The 16107-nt window shown below is 35.6% G+C and overlaps 5 protein-coding genes across 9 annotated transcripts in view; 4 read left to right on the forward strand and 1 right to left on the reverse strand.

Annotated features, from left to right (window-relative positions):
* The window catches only part of LOC111496513 (60S ribosomal protein L5-like), a 3589-nt gene extending 2976 nt beyond the window's left edge, over positions 1-613 (reverse strand). Inside the window, exon 1 of the mRNA XM_023146981.1 lies at positions 493-613. Coding sequence (XP_023002749.1) covers positions 493-495 — 3 coding nt within the window. The 5' untranslated portion in view covers positions 496-613. The remainder of the gene's footprint in view (positions 1-492) is intronic.
* A 262-nt stretch (positions 614-875) lies between these two features.
* LOC111496604 (pyridoxal phosphate phosphatase) lies at positions 876-4822 on the forward strand. Of its 2 annotated transcripts, XM_023147100.1 has the most exons (8): positions 876-998; positions 1514-1583; positions 1705-1864; positions 2332-2413; positions 2737-2953; positions 3408-3472; positions 3926-4181; positions 4721-4822. In XM_023147100.1, the coding sequence occupies exons 1-7, from the start codon at positions 906-908 to the stop codon at positions 4178-4180; spliced, it is 942 nt and encodes a 313-aa protein (XP_023002868.1). In that variant the 5' UTR covers positions 876-905; the 3' UTR covers position 4181; positions 4721-4822. The 2 variants fall into 2 exon arrangements, with proteins under 2 accessions (XP_023002868.1, XP_023002867.1); XM_023147099.1 differs by lacking the exon at positions 4721-4822 and having other exon boundaries at positions 3926-4368.
* A 568-nt stretch (positions 4823-5390) lies between these two features.
* LOC111496603 (mitogen-activated protein kinase homolog MMK1) lies at positions 5391-11514 on the forward strand. Of its 4 annotated transcripts, none has more exons than XM_023147097.1 (7): positions 5391-5521; positions 5609-5892; positions 6032-6161; positions 8611-8748; positions 9628-9960; positions 10547-10727; positions 11103-11514. In XM_023147097.1, the coding sequence occupies exons 2-7, from the start codon at positions 5651-5653 to the stop codon at positions 11276-11278; spliced, it is 1200 nt and encodes a 399-aa protein (XP_023002865.1). In that variant the 5' UTR covers positions 5391-5521; positions 5609-5650; the 3' UTR covers positions 11279-11514. The 4 variants fall into 4 exon arrangements, with proteins under 4 accessions (XP_023002865.1, XP_023002862.1, XP_023002864.1 ...); XM_023147094.1 differs by having other exon boundaries at positions 5392-5511; positions 5585-5892; XM_023147096.1 differs by having other exon boundaries at positions 5392-5511; positions 5594-5892.
* Positions 11515-12745: 1231 nt separating this feature from the next.
* LOC111496602 (UDP-glycosyltransferase 74E2-like) lies at positions 12746-14798 on the forward strand. The gene is made up of 2 exons (XM_023147093.1): positions 12746-13441; positions 14070-14798. The coding sequence occupies exons 1-2, from the start codon at positions 12782-12784 to the stop codon at positions 14790-14792; spliced, it is 1383 nt and encodes a 460-aa protein (XP_023002861.1). The 5' UTR covers positions 12746-12781; the 3' UTR covers positions 14793-14798.
* Positions 14799-15723: 925 nt separating this feature from the next.
* LOC111496605 (6,7-dimethyl-8-ribityllumazine synthase, chloroplastic-like) overlaps positions 15724-16107 on the forward strand; it is a 3743-nt gene continuing 3359 nt past the window's right edge. Inside the window, exon 1 of the mRNA XM_023147101.1 lies at positions 15724-16063. Within this exon, the coding sequence (XP_023002869.1) occupies positions 15794-16063 (270 nt within the window). The 5' untranslated portion in view covers positions 15724-15793. The remainder of the gene's footprint in view (positions 16064-16107) is intronic.

Consider the following 16107-nt stretch of genomic DNA (forward strand, 5'->3'; position numbering starts at 1 on the left):
TAGTAAAAAAAAAAAAAAAAAAAAAAAAAACCATAAATTTTTGTCTGATTTCTTGGAGCAATATTGAACAATGAAAAAAAAAAATCAAGCGAAACAATGTAGTTGCTTCAATCGTTCCCCAAACGCCTGAAGATATCAGACATGCCAGTGATAATTCACAGGTAACAATCGTCGGCAATAAACGAACATAATGAGCAAAATATATACCACTTAAACTTACTACACTTCGACACCGAAACAAGTATCATAAATGAGACGCAATGTTCTTGAAAACAACTCGATCAAACAACAGAACATATCAATTGAATGCGAGTATATGAACGAATTAAAAGCTAATGCAACGTCGAGATCCCCAAGAAAGAAAAAAGAAAACAAGTACAAAATGCAGCTAATTTCTGTACCATTGCATCAACTGAATGCTAAAATTCAGCTGAGCTTCAAGAACGATGGAAGAATCTAGAATATTCTTTAGGAGTTGAGCAAAAGACTCACCATCTCGAAAGCCAAGTCCTGAAGTAGACTGAGGGAAAGAGAAACGCGGAGACGGCCTAAGCAATCAGAGGAGTTTTCTGGTCGAAGAATCTGTTATTTATCGGAACCCTAAGGTGACGTGATCAACGGTTGAGATCGTATGATATAGTTGACGTTTTAGGTTGCCGCCACCGCCATGGTGACTATTTTTATTATTATTATTATTATTTTCTTTTTCCGCGAAAATTGATACTCCGTATGAAATGGGCCGGTCCATAAGAGTCAAATGGGTATGGGCTCGGTTATTATTGGGCCGAAAGCCCAAATAAAATAATTTTGTTCCTCGCTCTCTATTATAATTTTTACCCCTATTTGTTTTTTTAAAAAAAATTCGTATAATTAGAACCAAAGAAATCTTTAGAGCAGAGGAGAAAATGGCGCCTGGATGGTCTGTGATGGCGCCCGAGTCCCACCTGTTTCAGAGCTTGAATGGCCTTCAACAGCTAGCCGAGACGCGTCGCTTCAAGGTAATCTGATTAGTATTGCTTCCTCACGATTTGATCGTATTGAATTCTGGTTCTTCCTACTTCATATCTAAACCGAATCAAAAGTTGAATTTCAAAGTTTGTTTCAATTTCATTCCTTTCGATTGAGTTTTTTGACTTAACTTTTACCAGATCGATGAAACTTTCTTAACCGAATGTTTCATTCCATTTCTAGCCGAATCGAAGCTTGAATTTCTTCGTCCACTTCAGTTCCAACACTTTTAATGGCGTTTCTTGACTTGAAGCTTTTATTGGATCAATAGTTGTTGAAGTTGAGTTGATGTGGAAAAGTCTCCAATTTTTATTTAATTATATCCATGGCAACGCAATTTTTGATTCTGCAAAATCTTGGAAATGTAGTGTAGCCTAACTTATCTTCAAGTGTTACGACGTACGCCACACATTCGAGTGCTTCTTAAAGTGGCTCAATTCTTAAATGCTGCTATGTTGGATTTCTGTCTCGTGAGATCGTGATAAATATGCTGGTGACTGTGCAGGCATGGTTTTTGGATCAATTTGGAGTTCTGCATGATGGAAAACAGCCTTATCCTGGAGCTGTTGTAGCGTGTGCGTTTCCATTCATTTGATTTAGCTCTTTGATGACTTTCCTTTCATTGACTGGGTTAGCTTCAGCACATTAGAGTTTGAGCACAACGCTAATAATTGCATTACTTCCATTTTGACGCAGTGGAAAAGTTGGCAGAATGTGGTACTAAGATGGTTATCATAAGTAATTCTTCAAGACGATCATCGACGACCATGGAAAAATTGAAGAGCCTTGGATTTGACCCCAGTCTATTTGTTGGAGCCATTACAAGTGGAGAACTTACTCATCGGTACCTGCACAGGTTGATAACTTTGTCAAGCTGCTAGTCTTTGTGTTTTATACTCGCAAGTCTAACATAAACCCCATTTCATCCATGGTCGCCAAGTATATTTGATTCAACTTAGTTCTTTTACACAGAGAACAACATCATGTACACTGCGTAGTATATTTCTCTTACCGTTATTCACTGGTTGCTTAATTAGATATTTCTCTTTTTCTTTTTCATCGTTGGAGCACTTTGCCTCTTACCGTGTTCATGATTGTCCCCTTCCAAAATGCAGAGCGCATGCTTGTTATCGAACCATGAATATTATTATCGTATCTGGCAACACTCAGACTGCTTAATGGACAAAAAAAATGAATACCTAAGTCCAGCAGCTACCTCCACGTTTTGTCTTCTTTGTGTTATTATATTTATTTCTTCGAGATTGATTTTATGGGAGGCTTTCCGTTTTAGTGAACTCATTTTATGGTTTCTGCTATCAAAAGGAGGGATGATGCGTGGTTTGCTGCCCTTGGTAGATCTTGCATTCACATGACTTGGAGTTCCCGTGGAGCCATATCACTTGAGGTTGAGTCAGATCTGTGAATGTGTTGGTGTTTCTGTCGTCGTTCTGTACCTTTTCACAGTCGATCCCTGATTTCACGCCAACGCCAACGTCACACACACACACACACACAGAGAAGAGACTTGAAATTTGCAGCCTTGTGCAAGGATAATTGAGCGCTTTCTCAGCGCAGTTATATTTGCTGTATAACTTGATTCCCTTATTTTTCCAATTTTCAAGGGACTAAAATGCATGAGTTACTGGAAATTGTGAAAACTCTGAAAGCAGAAACGTGAAAATGTGAAGGGGGAACTTGTAGTGAACTCTGGATTTTTCCTGTCTGTAGGGTCTGGGCCTAAGAGTTGTGGACAATGTTGAAGAAGCTGAGTTTGTATTGGCCCATGGTACTGAAGCTTTGGGGCATCCGTCCGGTGATCCACTTCCAATGACACTCGAGGAACTCGAGAAAATATTGGAGCAGTGTGCAGCCAAAAAGATTCCCATGGTGGTAGCCAACCCAGATTATGTGACTGTTGAGGCTAGAGATTTGCGTGTAATGCCTGGTAAGAAATATATATTTGGTTACTTGGGAGGAGATTCATCTCTTCACCTCTTCACCTCTTTATTTTCTTTTTTTCCCTTCCCTATTTGTATCTCCTTTGTTTTTTATATGAATTTTTTTCTCTCTTACCCAAAAAAAATATTCACTTGTCAATTATAAATCAATGCAGTGAAAGCCTGCTTGAGATTCACAAAGTATTTTACACATAGAAAAGGTGTTTATGATAACTCAGGCTCTTAGTTTGTAGGGCTCTTTTTACAGGACTAGTTACGTGATTTGAGTTGTAGGAAAATGAAATGATACATCGCTTTAATTGGATCTCTAAAAATTTCTCTGAAGGAAAAAAACCCACTCAGGTCCTTAGTTTGTAGGGTTTTCTGTATGCTGGTGATTTAGAACACCATGGCTTTTATTGTTTAATTAGCCAATGTAATGAGAACTAGTGGTGTTTGCAGGTACACTTGCATCCAAATATGAAAATCTCGGTGGGGAAGTGAAATGGATGGGCAAACCTGATAAGGTGATATTGATTGTTTTAATTCGTTTAGCCTTGCTCGAATTGTTCGTATTAATTCATATAGCCTTTGATATTAGATTCAAGTACAACTCCCATTTTGGCCATGACCTTCCATCAGTTTTTTGCATCGAATAAAAAAAAAAGAGTCGAACGTATTTGATCATTCTACAATTCAAGAACATATTAAACACAAAATTAGAAGTTTGATGACCTATCAAATACTTTTTAGTATTCAAGAACTTATTAGACACAAACCATAGACAAAATTAATTTAGTCTCTAAGCTTAAAATTTATAAAAGGTTAAGTTCTAACCTTAGAATCGCATTAAGGTTCAGCTAGATAGGAAAATGCCATTTGGTCGAATTGGTTGGATGAGATTATCTTCTGAATTTTTGTAGCCAATAGGAACTTCCTTGATACCATTATTGTAGTAATCATTTTCCCCATGATATCAGATTATCTACCAAGCAGCAATGTCTATGGTTGGAGTGGATGCCTCTGATTCCATTGCTGTTGGAGATTCACTCCACCATGACATCAAGGGTGCAAATGCAGCCGAAATCCAATCAGTCTTCATAACTGGTGGCATTCATGCAACCAAACTTGGTCTTGGTAATTTTGACGAAATTGCTGATTTAAATTCTGTCAAAGCTCTTGCTTCAAAATATGATGCGTATCCGTCTTATGTACTGCCTTCATTCACGTGGTAGAGTGAGTTCCTTTCCTCTCTATCTATCTATGCTACTTTTATGCATTTCCTTTACCATTCGAAGATTTGGAGTATTCTAGCGTCTCGTCGACTCATTGATGTTGTTCGGTATCAACCTTTTCTTGTGAAATATATTTGTTGTCGTGAAAATGAAATTTGAGAGGAAATAGAAAGATACATTCTGCGTCATATCACTTAGGAAATGAAATTGTGGTCAACTGATGGACTATGTGTTTGACTTTTTTTTTTCTTTTTTTTTTTTTTGGTGGGTTTGGCATGTCTAAATGTTGACTTAGGTTTGAAATTTCCTCTCAAATTGCTCTGATTATGTCAAGGGTGTGTTTGAATTAGGAAAAAAATGTTACTTAAAAATATATTTTTATATAAAAAAAATTAAAATTAAAACATTTATATGTTTATTACCTTCTTTAGTTTTTATACACAAGTTTGTTTAGTTTGTAATGTACTTAAATTTTTTCCACAAATACTATGACCACACAGTGAGGAGGTGGCATTAGTCTTTAATGGCGGTCTCTAATAGTTAGGTAGCAGTGATTGCGAGTGGCATCTAGCGGGTCAAACAATCACGAGTGACGTTGAGGTAATGTAAGAGTGTTCTTGCCATTTTTAAGCATATGTTAATTAAACCTTTAAAATAGTTTTTTCTCTATTTATCACTTGAAGAAAATATTTTTCTTTTGAAAGTCAATCCAAACACGTCTTAGATTTCTCAAACAAATTTTTATTAAAAACGAAAACGAAAAAAAAAAAAAAACTTAATTATTTATTATTTAATCTATTTTTAATTATATTAGTTTAATTTAGATTAGGAATTTGAAGTAATTGGACTCTACCTTAAAGATGCTAACAAACAAAAAAAGAGAGAGAAGGAAAAAAATTATGAATGCTTTAGAATTTAAATTTAAATTTAAATTTTTTTAATCATAGGACAAATGAATTTATGACTCATATTTTAATATTTTATTACACTTTATATTAAAATGGATTGATTAAAATAAATCAATTCATTTTTATTTAAGGTATGCGTCAGAAATTTGCCAAAAATATTCACAAAATCAGATTTATATTAAAGAAATAAAGAAAATAGAATTATTAATTAAAATGAAAATAAATTACATCAAAGAAAGAAAAAGGAAATTAATGCAACTAATCAATAAACTAATTTGTTTGTTACTAATTTCCTGCGTCGTGGGAAATGGAGAGTTCTCTGTTAATTATTAGAAGATAAAATATAACTTTACAACAAAAAAGGAAGAACAACAACAACAACAACAACAAAAATTGAAGTAAGGGCTGCGGCAACTTTTACAAGTAGGGGGCGGTCAGATCAGATCCATCTCTTTTTTTTTTTTTTCTTTCAATTTTGATTTTAATTAAGCTCTAGGGCTTAAAGTTTTTTCAAATTCAGCTGGTAAAAAACCCATTCAATTTCACATCGAGCTCAATTTTAATGGACGGAGGAGCTTCTCAGCCGGACGACACCGTCATGTCGGAGGCGGCGTCTGTTCCGCCGCCGCAGCATGACCCGGCGGGACACCAGCCACCACCGATGGGGATGGAAAATATTCCGGCGACTTTGAGCCATGGAGGGCGATTCATTCAGTACAACATCTTTGGGAACATCTTCGAAGTTACGGCTAAGTACAAGCCTCCAATCATGCCTATTGGCAAAGGCGCTTACGGCATCGTCTGGTCTATGCGATCTCTTTTCTTTGGAGTTTTGCTTTGTTTTGTTTTGTTTTGTCAATGCTTTGGAGTTCTGTTTTCGTTTGTATCTTTGTTTACTGTTGTTTACTGTTGTTGATTTGTGGTGTGCGGTTTGATTTATCAGTTCTTCTCTCAACTCCGAGACGAACGAGCATGTGGCGATCAAGAAGATTGCTAATGCGTTTGACAACAAGATCGATGCTAAGAGAACTCTTCGCGAGATCAAGCTGCTTCGGCACATGGATCATGAAAACGTCAGTGAGTGATTATAAGATATGCGAAATCTGTTTCTTTTAACCTTTTCCTGTCTTTTATCATCTGAAAAGCTGAAGGAGAAGTAACTTTCTGGACGTTTAAGCTTTAAAAAACTTTCATCGTGTACATTGGTTGACGTTTAAGCTTTAAATCCTCACTTTTGTATCAGAATCATTGATCATTTTCCAAGGACAAAAAAATGCTCTACCCTAGTCTGAAATGAAAATCAGAACTCCTAAAATATATAAGTTAGCAGGTGACGAGCTTTTTCATTCTAAATCCTCAGTAATTTTTCTATCAACTTATATGCAGCATGACAGTACTATGTTATTGTACTGCATCAAGTAAAGTTGTCTGTTTTCTAACGAATGGGAAACAAGATGTTCACCAAGGAGAATGGAATAGGTAAAAAGAGACTTATCTAATTGTAAATTTCAGTGTGAATTTGTATGGAAGAGGACAGAAGAAAGGTGAACTTCCTTCTGCCTTTGTTACAGGAAAATTTGAGAGTCTGTATTGTTCATATTCTCTAGGCTTTCCTGCTCTTTTGTTACAAACATTCATTGTGACTGACTGGTCCTTTTGCTATTGACCAAGAAGCTCTGAGTGTGTACGTGCTTGTTGCTTCAATCTAGCACTAAACTTCCCTTCAGTCCTCCTGAGTCCCTACTCATCTAGCTTCATCTTCAGCCTCTTATCCAACTCTCTTTGCTGGATTTTCCCTAATCTAACACAAGTTCATTGTATTGGAGCTCTGTCATGAACACATAAACATTAGGGTCCCACAGACAAATATACTATGTTTGTAACTTTATCCTTGGTTGTTATGAATGAACATGGAGAAGTGGCTTGTTCTGAAGCACAATCATAGAAGATTAAAGCAGAGCATGAAAGTGTTCTATGTTCCAATACATTTGAAGTTAAAAAAGCATCTATATCTCTCTATTCAAAGTTGTTGACTTGGGAAAGGTGTAACCAAGTGAGGCATCTTCTTAATGTCTTTGAATTTCAATTCCCTTTCATGGCAAGCATTAGAAATATTTCCTAGAGCATGGACGGTCCAAAAGAAAATTGGGTTGAATTCTTTTTCTCAATATGTATAAGTAAATATTTAAGGTAAGAGAAAAGTAGGAGGTTTGTAAATATTTATTTAAATTTTAATGTAAAAGTTAAATAATATGGAGGGAGGAAGCCATTCATCAGTCAGTCACGTTGTTCCAGCCTCCTTGAATAACTTCTTGATGCTTTGTCCTTAAACCACCACCCTAGATGTCCTTTGTTAATTTCCATGTCATGAAGGAATTTGTTCATGTAAGGCTAGATGTAATTTGGCTGTGGGAGTGCTTTTTAGGAACCATTGGCTTGAAAGAAACCACCTGTTCTGTCAAAATAAGTCTTCTTCTTTTGCTTCCTTTTGTAGAAATACTCGGTCTCTAGCTTCCTGGTGGTGCTTGAAGCACAAAAAATTAGTTTGTAATTGTAGCTTATCCATGATTCGATTAAATTGGAAAGCGCTCCTTTAGATTTTTGTCAGGGAGGGGGTACTGGTGACTTAAATAGATTTAATTTCTTATGAGTTACCTTGGCAACCAAATATTGTTGGGTTAGACAGTTGTCCTTTGAGAGCTTGGGTATACATAGATATAAGAATAATGGGACTGAGTACAATTCTAAAGGATTTATGATTTAGAAAGAAATAGTGCACGAGGCTTTTAAACTTCCAGTTCCAAAGCAACTTAAGAAATTTGCCCAATAATGGAACTACTTACTTAACATGATTCAATACGTAGGAAATGTAATACACATAATACTTAAAATCCATATTTTAAAAAGAAAAAACGATTAAGAATGCATAAATTTCTCCTTCTAATGGTTGCTATCCTGTGTATCAAACCTACGGTGTAGGTTAGGGACAATCTTTTAATAAGAATTAAGATTGAACCCTACTGTATAAAGATCTCTTTTACGGAACATAATAAAACTAAGATTATGTGAAAGAAAGCTGCAATTTGCAACCGCACATCCTGCCATCAATACTTTTTTAACTCTGGTAGGGTGTCAAGGTTTAATTTGGATGTCATCACAATATATTGGAATTACATAATTATGGAATGATATTACTCAGATCTCCAAAAGAATCGTTGGTGTTATGATCTCTTAAATGTTGATTATGTACTTTGGGTCTATTTCATTGGATTTCGTTCTGTTCTATTTTTCTCTTTAATTCTACTTATTAATTTCTAGTTTGGTGTTAGTTTCTGTACCAGCACAATAACGTTGTGAAGTTATGTTTTTACTTTGAAATGGATTGTTGTGCAATCAGATATGATTTTTTACTTTAAGGGCATTCAATGTAGCTTTTAGTTTGGTTGTGCTAATGCCCCATGAGATGAGTTATAGTGTTTTTGAAATGTTTGTATAATTGTATTACTGATGATGGTGATTCAGGTTGTTGCAATTAAGGATATCATTCCTCCGCCTCTAAGGGAAACATTTAATGATGTTTACATAGCATATGAGTTAATGGATACCGACCTTCATCAAATAATTCGTTCAAACCAAGCATTATCAGAGGAGCACTGTCAGGTTATATTCTGTACACGCACTTGTTGGTGGATTATTTCTGTGTTTTAAAATATTTAGATATCAACCCTCTGGATCATTTGGAATTTTTGTGCTCTTCCAATTATTTGAGTAAATCTTTCAGAAACATTTGTAAAATAAGGAGGCTAAGCTTGAAGTAGGATAATATTTTTTGGTTGGTACAATATTGTTTCCATTCTTCAAAATTCTGAGCTAGCTTTAAAAGATGAAAACAGGCTACTCCTTGGGGGTGGCATATACCCTATTGATACCATATTAAGCTATGATGTGTGTTGTGTGAAAGTCCTGACCCGACATTTTCTTTGTAGTTATCTCATTTTTTGCTCTTGATTTTGGTTTTTTGGTGGACGCCTAGTCCTCCTTTACTTTGCAAACACCCTTTCAAATAGTCTGGCTATCGGACAACTGAGCTTAACAGGATGTTTATTTCCTAGTAAACTAGAAAATTACCAATCATTCCATGGAAAGTGAATGTGTGGTGGAAGTTTAGAAAAAAGCTTGATGTGGGTTGTCCCTTTTCAATATCCTAGATTTTTCAGTCCGTGGAATGCAAGAACGTGTTTGGAACCTGAACTTTAGATGATAGAGGAAGTATGGGACTTGGACTTAATTCAGATACTGGAATTCCTTTGACAATAGTTCTAGTATTGGATCTTGGTTAATCTCTTGGTTGTTAAAACAATTCTGTTTAGATGCTTAGATGGATAACAAGATTTAAAAACTTTTGAGGATGTTGAAAACGTGAATTTTTCCTTTCATACTCAATCTTATCAAGTAACATGCGACCATGTAACTTCCTTTAATGGGATACTTCTATTGGTTTCTACATCAAAATAATTACCGTCTTTATGTATCATGCAGTACTTCCTGTACCAGATTCTTCGTGGATTGAAGTACATACATTCAGCAAATGTTCTACACAGAGATTTGAAGCCTTCCAATCTGCTATTAAATGCCAACTGTGACCTGAAAATATGCGATTTTGGGCTTGCTCGTGTTACTTCTGAAACTGACTTTATGACGGAATATGTGGTTACTAGATGGTACCGTGCACCAGAGCTCTTACTTAATTCTTCTGATTACACAGCAGCTATTGATGTCTGGTCTGTTGGTTGTATTTTTATGGAACTGATGGATCGGAAGCCCTTGTTTCCTGGTCGAGATCATGTGCATCAGTTACGCTTGCTTTTGGAGGTACTTTCATAGTCTCTCCTGATACTTCATGTTTGGTTCTTAACATGAACACAATCGTCCAATTTTGGTGGTCAAAATTCATTTGAACGAAATAGTATCTTGTATATTAATAAGAAAATAAGAGAAAATCAATATACTATTTGCCTATTGATCACGAAAGAAAGAAAGAAACAAGCTGTTTAAGCTTTAGAGACCCCCGTCTATGAATAGTTCTCATGTGTTGGGTGTTAAATATCAAGCACATTCAAATCTTTTTAGTATTCAAAACTTAGACGGAGCTGAACCTACCTAAACTAAACTTATTTTGGACATAATAGTACAAAACAACGCTTGAATCTGAAGAGGTCCTTCCGTTTTTTATTTCGACAGTTTGGTTTTGTTTTGGTCCATGTTAAACAGATCAAATTGAACTGGCTGGTTTTCACCCCAGTATGCATATATGTATGTGCATCTAAATAGTATTAGGTGTAAAAAAAATACCCTCAGGAGCAACTCCTATGAAATATATCCGTACTTCACAAACAATTCTTGTTATCAATGGTATTCATTTGTTTACTGTTTTAGTCTGCTCTGCTCTATCATGCAGCTGATAGGCACTCCATCAGAGGCTGATCTTGGTTTCTTGAACGAGAACGCTAAAAGATACATACGACAACTTCCTCACTACCATCGGCAGTCATTCACTGAAAAATTTCCACATGTTCATCCTTCAGCCATTGATCTGGTGGAGAAGATGCTGGCATTTGATCCTGGACAGAGAATTACCGGTGAGTTAATATTGCAATTTTTTCTTGTTATGTTATCAATGAAAAAATTATTCTTTTTCAGGCACCAAAATACTTTGTACCGTATCCCGTTGTCCGATCACAGGGCAATACTAATTTATTGATCTCTTCAATTAAATATAAATCCCAATTGGGTTAAGGCAAACCCATACCGATTGGTTTCCTCGTTCGGGTGTTTGAATTGTCTGATTTCTGAACTATGTAGATGACCGTTCTTCTGTTAATTCAATGTATTTTTCGAACATTTTCGTAACCGTGAACTGTGTCTCTGGATGCTGGCTCATATACCCATATTTGATTCTTTTAATTCTCATTTTTATTGGTGTATTTTGTTATCATCTATGTATGTTTTTGCAGTTGAAGATGCTCTAGCTCATCCTTATTTGACTTCATTGCACGACATTAGTGACGAGCCTGTGTGCATGACACCCTTCAGCTTTGATTTCGAGCAGCACGCTCTCACTGAGGAACAAATGAAAGAGCTGATCTACCGAGAGGCACTTGCATTTAACCCGGAGTATCATCAACAATAATGAGCTATGTTATTTACTGAAGGATTGTTTGATCTGTATGATCCCTTTATTCTGTATGTTCATTATCAATTCCTTTGTGTATATTAACTGCATTCACAACTGGGATGGGCTTTGGAATCAAATTTATCTATGGCCAGAATTAGGACTGGAAGAAGAATCTTCATGAAATTGTATCTGCTTTTTCTACTTGTCATGTTGTTCATTAATTTAATCAAGGTTGCTCATTTGGAATTGGAGTTGGGATCACTTTCCCTATCATTCATAAGGATTTGGAACACAGGCTTCGGAAACGCAAGGATTTTTTCTTTACGGTATCGTGACCGTATCATATCAAAATTTTGATAGGTCTTATTTGATTAGTTTCCTGTTGCTGAACTGACCAAATTATTTGAGTATCATTGTGCATCCTCATTGTTGTAAATTGTTCTTACATTGAAGTTTTTGAACCTTGGGGCGATGGCAGTGGAACCAGTGAGTAGGTTCAGAGGTTGACAACGAAACTTACCGTAGCTCGATGCACTTTGACCTCGAATTCGAACTAATGCTTGTAGATAATGAAAACCGTAGAAACAACTATGGTCTAAGCCTGTACGAACTCAACTAAGATGTCTATCTCAAATGGCTTCTAAGCGAGCCCCCTGATTATGTTTTGTTGTGGTTAGCTTGTGCTCCCATCTATAGGTCTTGGCTCACTTGACTATCGATTACTTCTTCATACACTGTGTTGGAACTAAATGTTCGAGACGCTCTTCTTGAGCATCTAAATCGTTGAGAAGTTATTTTTAACTTGCTCAGTTGCTACGAAATTAATTATAAAATTATTTATATTTATGATTTAAAATATTTTCAATTGGAAAGTTAAGAATTAATATATTCTTAAAACCATTTTTAAATATAAAAATATGAGTTTATAAAATAGCAATTAACACCAAAACAACATAATTTCGAAAAAAACTCTTCAAATAATGTAGCCCTCTATTACATATCAATAATTAAAATATATAACTTGGAATACTCGAATCATTCTATCTCATATTTATTATATACTAAAACAAAATCTCAATTATTTTTTAAACCTCAAATATTAGACATCATCGTGTTTCACGTGTTGGGGGCACCACCAACGCCACCTTCTGTTTTATTTATAGATTTTTCATTTATTTATTTATTTATTTTTAGGCGAAAAAAATTAAAAAATTCTAATATTCTTAGATGAATATGACTCTCTATCTTTTTTTTTTATGAACATGACTCTCCATAGATATGATATTGTCCACTCTTAGATGCTCTGAATTTCTTAAAAGACATAATACTAATAATGGAGATAGTAATTTTTAATTATAAAGGCATGATAATTCTTTAAATTAGCTGAAGTAAGACTTTCGTTAATAAGTGCAGCTTAACTGATCTAAATAAGTACTCCATAGAAAGTAGGAGTGGGTCTAAGACGAACTCATCCTAGTTAAAGATTTCAATCTTCATTACTGAGAGATACCGGCGAGAATGAGCAACACGACGGCGAACGGCGGAAGGCGATTGAGCCATGTGGTGCTGTTCGCTTATCCGAAGCAAGGCCACCTGAGTCCAATGCTTCAGTTCGCAAAGCGATTGGCCTCAAAAGGCCTTCGAATAACATTTCTCACCACTACCTCTGCAACTAAATCTCTCGAAATCGATCTTCCTGCGTCGTATCAAATCGATCTTCGATTCATCTCCGACGTCCGCACTGAACCGATTCGGTCGCTGAAGGACGAGCATGAGAGCTTCGAGGCCGTCGTATCGAAATCGTTTGGGGATTTCATCGACAGAACACTAAGAAGTTCTGGTTACGATCCTCCGCGCTTCGTCGTTTTCGATTCTGTAATGCCTTGGGCGATGGATGTGGCAAGAGTGCGAGGGATCGATTCGGCGCCGTTGTTCACTGAGTCTTGTGTCGTCAATCACATTCTGAATCAGGTCTATGAAGGCTCATTCAGCATTCCTCCGGTGGAAAATGTGGCGGCGGGTATTTCGATTCCGCCGTTGCCAGTTCTTCAAACAGAGGATCTGCCGTATTTCTCCTACGAGCCAGAACTGGTCCTGAAATTCATGACCGATCAATTTTCCAGTTTCAAGAACGCGAAATGGATTTTCTTCAACACTTTCGATCAGCTGGAGATGAAGGTATGTGAATGCTTCTAACTACTAAATTAATAAAATATTTCTAAATTTTATAAATACACTTGAATATAAAATTAGATACTTGGAAGTGTAAATATAAAATGAAATAAAATTCATAATGCATGAACGAAAATGATATTATATTAGCATCTCTTTTAATTCTTCAGTCATAAGTGCATATTCTTGATTTCTTAATTTTTTTTTTTTTTTTTGATATTGTTTAATGTCCCGGTTATTTAGAGAACACGAGAAGCATATGAATAATTATCCGATTTTGAGAAGAAATGGAAGAATTTCTCAGGAATCCTACTAGATCGGTTAGTTCGTTTCTTTTTTTTTTTGTGGCATATGGTAAGAACTGAATATGAGTTCGAATTCTATTGAGAGGTTAACTAGAGATAAGAAATTGTTAAAAAAAAAAAAAATTGATATAATTCAATTGTTGAGTGATACAACTTTTTACTACTACGCTTAGTTCTGAATGTGGAGATTCTCTGAGCCGTCCTCAATTCGAATGGTAAGCTAGAACTCATCTCCACAAAAATTTCAAAACAAAAGATAGAGCTTTAATGTTTTTAGTTTTCTTCTTCCGGTATTGGTTATAGAATTTTTATGAATCGTTCACATCCAGGTTGTTAATTGGATGGCACAAAAATGGCCGATCAAGACGATCGGACCAAGCATTCCATCGGCATATTTGGACGGTCGGTTGAAGGATGACAAAACATACGGTCTAAATCATCAAAATCTCAACCATGGCAAGATTTTTCAATGGTTATACTCAAAAGAAATTGCTTCAGTTATTTACATCTCATTTGGAAGCTTAGTTATCTTACCCGAAGAACAAGTGAAGGAAGTAGCCAATTTCCTCAAAGACACTAACTTTTCTTTCTTATGGGTCCTCAGAGAATCCGAACAAGAAAAACTTCCCAACAACTTCATGCAACAAACATCACACAAAGGTTTAGTTGTCAAGTGGTGTTGTCAATTACAAGTTCTGTCTCACAAGTCCATATGTTGCTTCATCACGCACTGTGGTTGGAACTCGACGATAGAAGCTCTAAGTTTAGGTGTGCCAATGATCGCAGTTCCGCAGTGGATCGATCAAACGACGAACGCCAAGTTCGTCGCTGATGTTTGGAAAGTAGGAGCTCGAGTTAAAATGAATGACAAAGGGATTGCTACCAAGTTAGAGTTAGAAGCCTCCCTTCGACATGTTTCTCAAGGATATAGACAAAATGAGATTAAACAAAACTCAATCAAGTTGAGAAATTTGGCTAAAGAAGCCATGGAGGAAGGTGGTAGTTCTGATATAAACATCGAACGATTCGTCAAGGAGTTCGATCCATTTTAATAATTGTCATACGTGCTCTTATAGAAACATAATGAAAGCTGTTGGATGATGAAAGTCCCACATCGGCTAATTTAGGGAATGATTGGGTTTATAAGTGAGGAATACTAACTTCATTGGTGTGAGGCCTTTTGGGAAGCCCAAAGCAAAGCCATGCTCAAAATGGACAATATCATACCATTGTAGAGAGACGTGTTCGTCTAACAAAAGCTACGTACGAAAAAAACTATGATATCAGACTATCAACTTTTAGAAACTCGGTGTTCTGCCATTTTCGAGCTTCTCATGGCCAAGCAAAGAGAAAAACAAAAGAACTACAAAGAGGAGAACGTCTCACAAAAATAGATGAGGGTAAAATAGGAATAAAAATATTTATTAAAATTTATCTTATTTGCAAAAAAAAAAAACATAAATTGCTATATCTCCAATATTCAAATCTGCCATTACTACAAAAAAAAAAATAATAATAATAATAACAAAATGCAAATTTTAAATATCTAAACAAAAAACATAGCAAACTGACCAGGCTTGCTTCGTGCTTCCTAGGTTAATTAATTATATATATAATTAACCTCTTAATTACAAATTATTTTATCTTTGTTATTTAATTAATCCGCATGAATCATGATGTGCATTATATATATATATATTAAAATATTTAATTTATTATTTTGTAAAAGAGTAGAAATTGAACATCAATTAATTTTATGGCATTGAAAAAATAAATATTAAAATTATGAGAATATGAAAAATTCTCAAATATTAGCTTTAAAAATTAATTATATCTAATTTAATGTCTAAATTTAATCTCATCAGTTTTCGTAATGTTTCATGACTTTATTGTTAAAATAAATATATTTAAGTGATTAAATTATTTATTCTTATATATATATATATATATATATATATATATATATATATATTGCATCTCTGAAGTCAAGCGAGTAGAAGCAGAAACGCGCACTGGTTCTTCTTCTTCGCGGCGCTTCTTTTCTGGGTTGATAATGGCTGTCTCATTTGCGGGTGCGGCTCAGGGCTTGGTTTACCGTCAAAATCTGACGCTCGCATTTTCCAATTCAAACTTCAATCGCACTCAACTTCAATTTCAGGGGCAAAATCCTGCAAAATCTCAATCCCTCTCATTTTCGTCTCAATTGAAGCTTGCGAATGATGCCTCTCCTAGAAAGCATCACCGTTCCTCTTTTGCGCAGACGGATGCCGTTCGCCACATCGTCGGCTCCCTTGCCAAAGCTGGTGGCCTTCGCTTTGCTGTGGTCATTTCTCTTTCCCGCTCTTTTTTTTTTTTTTTTTTTTTTTT

The sequence above is a fragment of the Cucurbita maxima genome, unplaced genomic scaffold, assembly GCF_002738345.1.
Source record: "Cucurbita maxima cultivar Rimu unplaced genomic scaffold, Cmax_1.0 Cma_Scf00022, whole genome shotgun sequence".
Taxonomy (NCBI): Eukaryota; Viridiplantae; Streptophyta; class Magnoliopsida; order Cucurbitales; family Cucurbitaceae; genus Cucurbita; species Cucurbita maxima.

Coding starts and splice junctions, on each gene's coding strand:
- LOC111496604 (XM_023147100.1), top strand. CDS start 906: ATGGCGCCTGGATGGTCTGTGATGGCGCCCGAGTCCCACCTGTTTCAG. Junction 999..1,513: donor CCGAGACGCGTCGCTTCAAG/GTAATCTGATTA, acceptor GTGACTGTGCAG/GCATGGTTTTTGGATCAATT. Junction 3,473..3,925: donor GGATGGGCAAACCTGATAAG/GTGATATTGATT, acceptor CCATGATATCAG/ATTATCTACCAAGCAGCAAT.
- LOC111496603 (XM_023147097.1), top strand. CDS start 5,651: ATGGACGGAGGAGCTTCTCAGCCGGACGACACCGTCATGTCGGAGGCG. Junction 9,961..10,546: donor AGTTACGCTTGCTTTTGGAG/GTACTTTCATAG, acceptor TCTATCATGCAG/CTGATAGGCACTCCATCAGA. Junction 10,728..11,102: donor TCCTGGACAGAGAATTACCG/GTGAGTTAATAT, acceptor ATGTTTTTGCAG/TTGAAGATGCTCTAGCTCAT.
- LOC111496602 (XM_023147093.1), top strand. CDS start 12,782: ATGAGCAACACGACGGCGAACGGCGGAAGGCGATTGAGCCATGTGGTG. Junction 13,442..14,069: donor TCGATCAGCTGGAGATGAAG/GTATGTGAATGC, acceptor GTTCACATCCAG/GTTGTTAATTGGATGGCACA.